Source organism: Bombina bombina, chromosome 1, assembly GCF_027579735.1.
Source record: "Bombina bombina isolate aBomBom1 chromosome 1, aBomBom1.pri, whole genome shotgun sequence".
Taxonomy (NCBI): domain Eukaryota; kingdom Metazoa; phylum Chordata; class Amphibia; order Anura; family Bombinatoridae; genus Bombina; species Bombina bombina.
Window position 1 is genome coordinate 444,266,592 of NC_069499.1, and position 12,650 is coordinate 444,279,241.

At 34.8% G+C, this 12,650-nt stretch overlaps 1 protein-coding gene across 2 annotated transcripts in view; it reads right to left on the minus strand.

The window, feature by feature from the left end:
- METTL5 (methyltransferase 5, N6-adenosine) overlaps positions 1-12,650 on the minus strand; it is a 96,996-nt gene that overhangs the window by 62,785 nt on the left and 21,561 nt on the right. For both annotated transcript variants that reach the window (XM_053698419.1, XM_053698418.1), the window contains exons 3-4: positions 9,303-9,417; positions 7,957-8,141 (exon numbers count right to left, since the gene is read on the minus strand). In XM_053698419.1, coding sequence (XP_053554394.1) covers positions 7,957-8,141; positions 9,303-9,417 — 300 coding nt within the window. The remainder of the gene's footprint in view (positions 1-7,956; positions 8,142-9,302; positions 9,418-12,650) is intronic.

Consider the following 12,650-nt stretch of genomic DNA (forward strand, 5'->3'; position numbering starts at 1 on the left):
GTTTATGTGTGTCATATAGATAATATTGTGCTCACTCTTGCGGAGTCAGAATGGATTGGCTAAAATGCAAGTCTGTCAAAAGAATTGAGATAAGGGGGCAGTCTGCAGAGACTTAGATACAAGGTTATCACAGAGGTAAAAAGTATAATAATATATCTATGTTGGTTATGCAAAACTGGGGAATGGGTAATAAAGGGATTATCTATCTTTTTAAACAATAACTATTCTGGAGTAAACTGTCTCTTTAAAAAACTCTTGGCCTACTACATATCATATGCTGGAGTACTCTAAACTGAGGGGTTAATGTCTTAGAGTGTTCAAAACTTGTAAATAGGTCTACAAACAGACACGTGCAACCCCTAAAAGTACTTACTCTCTTACCTACTTATTCTAAGGGTCTCATGGGTGGTCTAAAGGAAGCAAACTATATGGGCACTTGGGCATCCTAAATACAATGTAAATACTTACCAATAACTGTGGTACTGTGCTGTGACCAGTACTATCTCGCCTGCTAGCACTTAAATCAGTGGCTAGTACACTGTTGGATGTGATCCTTCCCGGAGCTTATCCTTGGATTAGGGAATCGTGCTGTGAGCGTTACTTGGTTCAGCAGTTTCCCTGTATTACTCAATTAGGTTTGAACTCATAAGAAATGCACAACTTCCAGGTTTAAAAGAATTATTTAAAAGGCTTTATTATAACGCGTTTCTCAACCGCCAAGGGTCGTTTCTTCAGATATCAAAGCGAATAAAAAATGTTACAAATTTTTACAATTTATACACATTTGTTTGATTAAAAAGGAAGTTGTCACAAAAGTTGCAAACCAATAAAAAACATTACATGATTCAACTGAGAAAGCCGAATAAAGGGCTTGACAGGTGTTACAATTAGTGTGAATTTGAACAGCATTGAATGGTCATAATTATTTTGGAATTAAAACAGCTGTGAACTTTAGCTAAAAAAAGTGAGGTCTTCAATTTAACAACATTACATGTTTAAAAAGAAAAAAGTATAATCACAATTTAAAGGTTTCGATTTGAAATAATTGCAGTAGACATGAAATGTTTTAAAAAATAATATACCAAAAAATGCACACAATATATATAATGTGAATGCTATTGTATAATAAATTATAAAAAATGGTAAGCCTAAATGCTCTGTTTTGCTTATTAAAGGGACATTTGCAACAAGCAATATAAACTTGAATTCAGGATAATAGTGTTATAAAAAAAGATAAGCTTATATGCTATGTTGCATATCAAAGTATCATTTGCAACAAACAATACATAAGGTGTATATCAGCGTTTTTTATAATCACAATTTGAAGGTTTCGGTTTGAAATGATTGTACTAGATATGAAATGTTTTGAAAAATAATATACCAAAAAATTGCACATAATATATATAATATAGATGTCATTGTATAATAAATTGTGAAAAATGGTAAACCTAAATGCTGTGTTGCATATTAAAGGGACATTCGCAACATGCAATGTAGAAGACGTGTGTCAGCACTTTATGAACTTGAGTTCGGGATGATAGTGTTGTAAAAAGAATAAACTTAAATTCTGTGTTGCATATTAAAGAATCATTTTCAACAAACAATACATAAGGTGTATATCAGCGCTTTGTAAACTTAAGTTCAAGATAATAATATTGAATGTAAGCTCGTATATGAATAATACAAATATGTAAAAACTACTCTAACTAAAATTTGTGTATTAATTAATACGAGGAAGAGGTTAACAAAGTAACCCATAGGCATCTTTCAATAGATGCTGAACGATGTGCCCCATGAACATCTTTTATTGATTACTATTTGTTGTAATACATATGTCTAAAACTTGTCTAGTTTTATGAACTATCTGTTATGGAGAAAACTGTGATGTATTCTTACGTGTCGTATTGCTTTAAACTATATTAGGTGTAAGTAAAATACCTTTTAATCTAATCTATTGATTTGGTGTATTGTCAGTTATGACCTGAAAACATGTGAAGTGACTTTTTTATTTATATTTGACGTATGGTAGTATTCTAGTGCAATATCATAATTATTAAAGCACACCTCGGATTATTTGTGCAGATTTCTAATTTTTGTGATTGTATTGGAAAGGTGATGTAGGGAATAAATGTTTGGTATGTGGTTGACATAGATGATGACTGAGCCTTGATGTTGTGGGAACAAATGATGTGTATGCAAATGTTGAAAAAAGATATGTGTCTCCCAAAAAGAGTTTTAGACCTATATCTTATCTTTATAAATGTGTGTAAACTATAATAATAAGGGTATGTATTGTGTATAGGAATGGTCCAGGTGTATGTGTGGTATGTATGAATGAACTGATATTAGTTTGTCCATAATAGATAAGTGCACAAAATGGTCAAGAATTGTATCTGTAATGACAGGCAAGTGAAAGTGTTAATCTCTGATTCAAAGAATGACGATATGCGCAAAATAGTGAAGAGTATATCTGTAATAACAGACATGTGAGTGTATTGATCTGTTGTTCAAAAAATGACAATGAGTGGACATGAACAGAAAAACAAATAAGGATATGTTAATAGATTGTATGCTGCATTAAAAAGTGTGTAAATGCTTGAAAGTTAAGGGAAAAGTTGGTTTGCTGTGGCAGTAAAAAAGGTCAATTAAAGGCTGCCAGATCTAAATTGGCATTCAATCCCAATGGATATAGTGTTCTTAACCGGTATATCCAGAATGTTTCCCGTTGTCTTAATTTGAGTAATCTATTGTAGTCATTGTTTTTTGGAACAAAATCAATCGGAATGTATTTATAAATGTAAGGATTTCCATTATGTTTTGTCAGGCAATGATGGGGTATGCTATGTTTGATGTTCTTTTTCTTACAATTCTTGCAATTGCGATGATGTTCCCCCCACCTCGTACGTAGTGTTCTTGAGGTGCGACCTACATATTGGAGGCCACATATGCACTCCATGAGGTATACTGTATAGGAGGATTCACAATTGAAAAAAATGGGAATCTGAAAATTTTCTCCTGTAACTGTAGATTTGAAATTCTTTATACCAGATTTGATAATTTTACATGTCCCACAACCCGATTTGCCACATTTATACAGCCCACATAAGCCAAATAAACCTTTATTTCGTGTTTGAGTGTGATTTTTGTTTATCCTCTGAACATGTTTAACTTTTTTGCTTGGAGCTAATTTGCTTCTTAATGTGGGAGCTCTCCTATAGACTATTTTCGGTTTGTCTTTTACCAGATGTTTTAGTATAGGATCTCTTTGAATGATATGCCAATGTTTATATAATATATGTTCTAGTTGTTGAAAGTCAGAATTGAATTGTGTTATAAACAGGGTCTCTCTCATCATTGTGTTATGTGATTGGCTATTGTCTTTTTTATTAGTGAGAATGTCATCTCTGTTTAGTAATGATGCTCTTTCTAAAGCCCTATCGAGTAGATAACGGGGGTATTCTTTTTCTAAAAACCTGTTGTATAGGATCTTACTTTGTTCCAAAAAGGTGTTATGGTCTGTGCAATTACGTCTGATCCTTTGAAATTGGCTATAGGGGATATTGCGTAACCACTTTTTGTGGTGGTTACTGTTATAGTTGAGAAAGCTGTTACTGTCAACATCTTTGAAATAAGTTTTTGACTTGATTTGATTATTGTCAATGCTTAAATACAGATCCAAATATTCAATATTGGATGTTTGAATATTGGCTGTGAATTCAATCCCCATGTCATTTTGATTGAGGTAATCTATAAAATTCACTGCTGTAGTGTTGTCCCCCCCCCAAAGAAAAATCAGGTCGTCTATATAGCGGCCATAGAAGACCAGGCTTGCCCCCAAGTTTGCCGAGTATATGTATTTTTCTTCAAATAGTCCCATGAATAGGTTGGCAAAACTTGGGGCAAACCTGGTCCCCATGGCCGAACATCATCGCAATTGCAAGAATTGTAAGAAAAAGAACATCAAACATAGCATACCCCATCATTGCCTGACAAAACATAATGGAAATCCTTACATTTATAAATACATTCCGATTGATTTTGTTCCAAAAAACAATGACTACAATAGATTACTCAAATTAAGACAACGGGAAACATTCTGGATATACCGGTTAAGAACACTATATCCATTGGGATTGAATGCCAATTTAGATCTGGCAGCCTTTAATTGACCTTTTTTACTGCCACAGCAAACCAACTTTTCCCTTAACTTTCAAGCATTTACACACTTTTTAATGCAGCATACAATCTATTAACATATCCTTATTTGTTTTTCTGTTCATGTCCACTCATTGTCATTTTTTGAACAACAGATCAATACACTCACATGTCTGTTATTACAGATATACTCTTCACTATTTTGCGCATATCGTCATTCTTTGAATCAGAGATTAACACTTTCACTTGCCTGTCATTACAGATACAATTCTTGACCATTTTGTGCACTTATCTATTATGGACAAACTAATATCAGTTCATTCATACATACCACACATACACCTGGACCATTCCTATACACAATACATACCCTTATTATTATAGTTTACACACATTTATAAAGATAAGATATAGGTCTAAAACTCTTTTTGGGAGACACATATCTTTTTTCAACATTTGCATACACATCATTTGTTCCCACAACATCAAGGCTCAGTCATCATCTATGTCAACCACATACCAAACATTTATTCCCTACATCACCTTTCCAATACAATCACAAAAATTAGAAATCTGCACAAATAATCCGAGGTGTGCTTTAATAATTATGATATTGCACTAGAATACTACCATACGTCAAATATAAATAAAAAAGTCACTTCACATGTTTTCAGGTCATAACTGACAATACACCAAATCAATAGATTAGATTAAAAGGTATTTTACTTACACCTAATATAGTTTAAAGCAATACGACACGTAAGAATACATCACAGTTTTCTCCATAACAGATAGTTCATAAAACTAGACAAGTTTTAGACATATGTATTACAACAAATAGTAATCAATAAAAGATGTTCATGGGGCACATCGTTCAGCATCTATTGAAAGATGCCTATGGGTTACTTTGTTAACCTCTTCCTCGTATTAATTAATACACAAATTTTAGTTAGAGTAGTTTTTACATATTTGTATTATTCATATACGAGCTTACATTCAATATTATTATCTTGAACTTAAGTTTACAAAGCGCTGATATACACCTTATGTATTGTTTGTTGAAAATGATTCTTTAATATGCAACACAGAATTTAAGTTTATTCTTTTTACAACACTATCATCCCGAACTCAAGTTCATAAAGTGCTGACACACGTCTTCTACATTGCATGTTGCGAATGTCCCTTTAATATGCAACACAGCATTTAGGTTTACCATTTTTCACAATTTATTATACAATGACATCTATATTATATATATTATGTGCAATTTTTTGGTATATTATTTTTCAAAACATTTCATATCTAGTACAATCATTTCAAACCGAAACCTTCAAATTGTGATTATAAAAAACGCTGATATACACCTTATGTATTGTTTGTTGCAAATGATACTTTGATATGCAACATAGCATATAAGCTTATCTTTTTTTATAACACTATTATCCTGAATTCAAGTTTATATTGCTTGTTGCAAATGTCCCTTTAATAAGCAAAACAGAGCATTTAGGCTTACCATTTTTTATAATTTATTATACAATAGCATTCACATTATATATATTGTGTGCATTTTTTGGTATATTATTTTTTAAAACATTTCATGTCTACTGCAATTATTTCAAATCGAAACCTTTAAATTGTGATTATACTTTTTTCTTTTTAAACATGTAATGTTGTTAAATTGAAGACCTCACTTTTTTTTAGCTAAAGTTCACAGCTGTTTTAATTCCAAAATAATTATGACCATTCAATGCTGTTCAAATTCACACTAATTGTAACACCTGTCAAGCCCTTTATTCGGCTTTCTCAGTTGAATCATGTAATGTTTTTTATTGGTTTGCAACTTTTGTGACAACTTCCTTTTTAATCAAACAAATGTGTATAAATTGTCAAAATTTGTAACATTTTTTATTCGCTTTGATATCTGAAGAAACGACCCTTGGCGGTTGAGAAACGCGTTATAATAAAGCCTTTTAAATAATTCTTTTAAACCTGGAAGTTGTGCATTTCTTATGAGTTCAAACCTAATTGAGTAATACAGGGAAACTGCTGAACCAAGTAACGCTCACAGCACGATTCCCTAATCCAAGGATAAGCTCCGGGAAGGATCACATCCAACAGTGTACTAGCCACTGATTTAAGTGCTAGCAGGCGAGATAGTACTGGTCACAGCACAGTACCACAGTTATTGGTAAGCACATTACCTCTCTGTCTTGTGTTATTTTTTCTTTTTTGAAACAATATTACGCTATGTGGCGCCCTCTTTATCTCCATATCTAAACAGTTACACCCTTGCTCTCTGGGAACAAGAGGAGCTGCCTACACAGAAACACAGAAGAATACTGTACACATACAGACTGTCATCATTATTTGTTCAAAGCAGTGGACTGAGCAAGAACACTCGACGAAGACAAAAACGGAGTAACTATTTGTGGGAACATTACATGTTCTGGGATCACAGATCCAATTTCTATGCTTGTTTTATTTGTTTAAAAATAGCGCGCCTTTTGATCTCCATGTGAGATACCATAACAATGTAAATACTGTATTTCTCATAGTTCCTTTTTTTTCCTTTTAATTCTGAAAACTTACAATTCTTAGTATCAATTCACCAATATAACTGATGTGATAAGGATTTTATTTCCTACAGCCTGTATTTTAACAAATATGCAGTACACTAATCTCTGCCACAGTAAAATGTGTATTAGCTCATTACATACAGAAATGCTTTAGAGCTTGAGCATGTGTTTAACAATGAGTGTATTTAAATTCATTACATTTCTTGTTTTCAGTTTATTATTAAAACCAAAATGCTGAGAAATAGTGCACAGTGCTGCGGTTATTTACTCATCAGCTATCATAAATACTGTATATTTTTGTTTTATGAGTTATCAAACCTAATTATAGAAGGGATGCAAGTCTAGCAAGGTAGAAAAACACAATCTGTGCTCTTCCAATAACTTTCCAAATTAGTTCCATCGACTACTTTGATTTGTTCTCTTTGTATCCTTTCTTTAAAAGTATACCTAGGTAGGCACAGAAGCTGCTTATTGGTGGCTGCTCATTATTGGCATCTGTCATTGGCTTTCAGCTAGCTCCCAGTAGTGCATTACTACTCTTTCAACAAAGGATACAAAGAGAATCAAGCAAATTAGATAATAGATGTAAATTAGAAAGGTGTTTAAAAATGCTGAATCATGAAAGAAAAACTTTGGGTTTCATGTACCTTTAAGAGATGCACAGCATGAATATTGAAAATGTTCTTCACTTCTTATCTGGTTGTGCATCTGTCACTCAAATTGATAATAATTTCTTTCTACTTGTGTGTTGATAATCGGCTATGCTAGGATAAAGGCTATATAACAGACCATAAACACTTGTTTTCCCTTTAGAAGGTGAACAGATTTGTTTATACGTTTGTTGCTTTATAACCTCCCTCTCTACATGTTCTGTGTGGAAAGTTTTCATTCTGATCCAAGGGCCAAAACTCAAATAGGAGTATGTTGCACCACCACCAGTGCAGTTCTATTTAGTAAACAGATTTAAGAATTCAGCAGAGAAACACTTTTTACCCAAGACCCTTCCCTACTCTGAATATAAATAATGTTGTCACTCAGTATTCAGTTACTTTCTGGTTTTATTCTGCTTTATTATTACATATTTACAGCTGTATTTGGAAATACCTTTAGCATATGTAAAGCTACGATACAATTAAAGCAAACTGAATTGTGGAGTGGTTTGCTGCTATATTAACACACTTTTGCTATTCTAGATATCCAACGTAAGCTTTACAATACAACATACCTTTATTATGCTTTGTGCCAAACGGAGGATTCATGATTACAGTATCGACAGATTTTGTGAAGACGTTAGATGGTAAAGAACAAATGTCGCACTGAATCATGTCAATATTTGTAAGCTCAAACTCTTCGGCATTAGTCTTAAATATTTCTAGTGCGTCTTCATCTATGTCAAAACCTAAACTTAACCTAATGAAGAGAAATAACAAAAAGCAGAGATTATAGTGTTTGTGCTATTTTAATTTAATACTCACAATGTCTCCTTATTGTAATGTTTTAGTTGCGGCATCATTTTTATCACAAGGCTTTTAAACACTTTGTACATTAAAATAATAATTAAATTGCAATACATGTTGGCAAAAAAAAAGGTTAGAACAAATTAATGATGAAAGTAATACTGTATAAGTGCTGTGTTTTATGAGCATCTACTTCTGCTAAACTTTCCTTGCCATTACAAAGCTTTTATGCCACCTTATCTTAGCTCTTCACAACTACATCCTGCCAATTCTCATTTTAACCATTGCTTCAAATGCATGTCAAACTCACTCCTTCCTGTCTTGCTCTTATTGTCTCATTCAACCCTATTTTATCCTGTGCCCCTTTCCTCAATGAATGATTTACTACTATTGCGCTATGCTGTTCCATGCCCTTCTACCATTTCATATCTAAACATTATCTTTTACTCCCATCTTCCAAACTCAATCTTTTTACCGTCCCTAATTCTCTCTCATCTCTAAATATCTTGACAAAAAGTCAAGTAGTCAATGTTGACTCTAATATTGTCTTCTTTGTGTACAATAGACTACTACAAAGCCTCAGTAGGCAATTCATGATCTTCTCTAAATTTCTCTCACAACCTTATCCTCTTCCTATTGCTTAGCCTTGCATTTCATCCTTTATCCCTCTCACCAAATAGTACTAATCATTCAATTAACCTTTCTTGTCTCACAGTATTTATACTCTTTCCTTTGCTTTTTATATTTAGGTCATGTAATTCTTATCTCTGACTGCAGGTTCTGGTTAGAGAAATGATTGAGGATTTCTTCACTTGAATTTGTACCATGCCCCTTCCAATATGTGTTTGTTTTTATATGCACATGATCTTGTACAGAGATCACAGCGCTTACAATCTGAATAATCACCTTTATGGGAATAGAAAATAGAAGATTGCAACTTACTTTTAACTTAACATACCAAAACCATTTTTCTTCTTGTAGTTTACTAAATACAGTAGCAAACAGCTTTCTCTAATAGATATTGTTCTGATTTGTAAGATAATATCCTAGATAAAGTATTTACAGGAATTAATTACATCAATAACTAGGTTTTTAAGGTGAATTCTGTACTTACCCAGCTCCCAACATGGAAGCTCCAATACTCAAAACACCACAACCGCAGCCAAGATCAGCAACTACTTTATCTTCAATGTCTGCAAATGTGTTGTGGATCGTATAGAGCATACAGGCTACAAAAGAGAATACGTTAAACATTAATTGGGGAAGTTTTAATATAATAAAATGGGATTAAAAGTTGATACTTAAAATGAAAGGATATACTATTTATAGCAAACTCATAAATCAAACAAAGGATTTTTATTTTTTTTAAATCATCACCTCTAATATTTATTGTAACAACACAATTTTTTTTTTTTTTACTAATACAACATTGTTTCTATGCATATTTTTTTACTTGCTTAACCATAAAAAAGTCCCTAAATTCCATCCTCTCCGCAGTCAGCCTCACTATCTTTATACATCAGTTTGATTACCTCTGACTCTGGAGGGGTCGTACATTCCAGAAAATCCAATTTCAAATTATTATTGTTTATCCATAACCTGAATATATACATTGTGGGCTCACTAACCAGATAGAATAAGATTCCAAGACACCACAAGCATTTATTTAAACTGCTTCACTCTGTATCTCCATCTACAAAATTGTAAGTATCTATCTATTCCATGGGTTTTCAGTAAATATCTGGTTATGGGAGAGGTGTTGGGATACAGGAAGCAATAAAGGTGGGAAGCAGGGAGAGATAATTATTAATATTATCATCATTTATTTATAAAGTAAGTACTAACATATTCGATAGCACAGTGACACTAATTCTAGTCAGAGTAAAAAAAAAAAGTAAAATTCCACTAAAAATAAAGATCCATAACCTACCAGCTTTTATGAGAGGTGATCTATCGCAGGTTCTTCAAACTATGGGTTGCGACTCATTACTGGGTCGCAATACCATGATAACTGGGTGGCGAGCATGGCCCTAAGGCAGAATATGCTGTGTTCTGTGATGTCACCACAGAAAATGTAGCATGTCTGCAGAAAGAATAGGATCTGCGCCACTGTGCAGCAATTCCTGGAAGGAATTAACATAAGCGCAGCACTACTTTAGATGTTGCTGGTTGGCTTCATGTAATTTATTATTTAAAAAGTTAAAAAGCCAGGGGGGCTGAGGGCGTGTCTAGGCAGCGTCCGCGTTTGGTCGCAACATCAGAAGCTCCTGGTGAAAACTGGAAAATCCGCTGATTATAACCAGGTACAGGCAGCATCTTTGGATTAAAATATAAATTACATGGACTGTATGACCTGCTAATCGAATAATACCAGATTTGCTGAATCTATGATCCTGGAGTGCTGATCTGGACCGTCGAGGTCTCAGGTGGCGGCCTACCTAAGAGACCTCGGCACCCCCCGGTCATCCGGGTAGGACAGTCTCAGTTGGACTGTAATTTCTCCAGTTTACAAATAAGTGGGAGCATCAGAAAAAGATGGACCCTACCGCTACAACGCTCCTGAATGTTATATCCATGATATTAAAGGAACAGTTTATATGCCTCTCCGATCATTTGGCAAGAGAGTGGGGCAGTATTTGTACCCCCAAGCCTACAAAAAGTTCCTCACTGTTTAAAGGAAATTTACGATACATCACAGGAAAACTAAGCTTAGCAGAACACTTAGCAGATAATGAGATAGCTGCCATCCAACCTAGTGAGGTGTTTACTAACTCCGAAACTCCAAGCGTGCATGGGACTGCCTTGAGAGTTGCGTGCCAGATGAAGAGGAAATCATAACTGGGCATTCATACAAGCACTACTGGCCTTCACCGAGTACATCACTACTAGGAGAGAGTGAACAGGAGGATCTAGCCTGCTGCACCCACGTGGGAAAATATGAGGTAGTCAGCACTGAAATTGTTGGAGACTGTGAGTCTGACTTTAAGCCAAGACACACTGATGGAGACACGCTGGAACAGAAACTGTTGTGGTCTACCGATCCTAACCAGAATCAGACTACAAGAGTAATGGCAACTCCAATGACGTCAGCTGTATCCACAGACTCATATAATACCTCTAACCCCTCACAACTACGGGCATGGATGAGTCCTATATTAGAGCCATACAGCTTGTTGATGATAAGGGATTCACTGCAAAGTTATGACTGCCCAAAGAGACCAACTAACCAAGACCACAATGGCATTCAAGTGTATGATTGACACTAGAGTCCCTGGCAAATGTCTGTGAGCAGCGGTAAAATGGGGGTGGGGTGACATTTTAGTATGTGAAGCAAAGGCTCAGTGAGCATATTGGAGCCTTGTGAACTACTATGACTATCCTAACATCCATTTATATTACACTGAATGTATTACTCCCCACCAGCTGCTAAATCTCAGATTCCTCTTTATGGCGATTGTAAGATCAGAAAATGGAGGATATTATGAGCCTATCTATATTCTATTCAAATTTTGGGGATAAATACAATGCCATTTACTGATGTTACTAATTTGCAGTATTTCATGTATAGCCTTTTTTAGTTCAGTATTAACTTATGTTTATACATGTGGATACTAATTAGCACCATGGGATAGATAATAGTGTTTATTAAGCTATGGATATCTTTCGTTTTAGTAGTATTACTGTGTATGTATATGTATATATATACCCCCTGTTCCAAATTATTATGCAAATTCTATTTCAGTGTCACAAAGATTAAATATATTTTTTTTCAGTTTAACTCATGGATGGCATTGTGTCTCAGGGCTCTTTTGATCACTGAAAACAATCTCGGACACCTGTGATAATTAGATTGCCAGGTGAGCCCAATTGAAGGAAAAACTACTAAAGGAGGGTGTTCCACATTATTAAGCAGAGCACCATTTACAAGCAATATGGGGAAGAAAAAGGATCTCTCTGCTGCCGAAAAGAGTGAAATAGTTCAATGCCTTGGACGAGGTATGAAAACATTAGATATTTCACGAAAACGTAAGCGTGATCATCGCACTATTAAGAGATTTATGGCTGATTCAGAGCACAGACGGGTTCGTGCAGATAAAGGCACATTGAGGAAGATTTGTGCCAGATCCATGCATCGGATCAAGAGAGCAGCTGCTAAAATACCATTACATAGCAGCAAACAGATATTTAAAGCTGCCGGTGCAACTGGAGTCCCACGGACATCAAAGTGTAGAGTCCTCCAGAGTCTTCCAACTGTGCATAAACCTTCCATTCGGCCACCACTAACCAATGCTCACAAGCAGAAACGGCTGCATTGGGCATAAAAATACATGAAGACTAATTTTCAAACAGCCCTGTTCACTGATGAGTGCCGTGCAACCCTGGATGGTCCAGATGGATGGAGTAGTGGATGGTTGGTGGACAGCCACCCTGCCCAACAAGGCTGCGACGTCAGCAAGGCGGT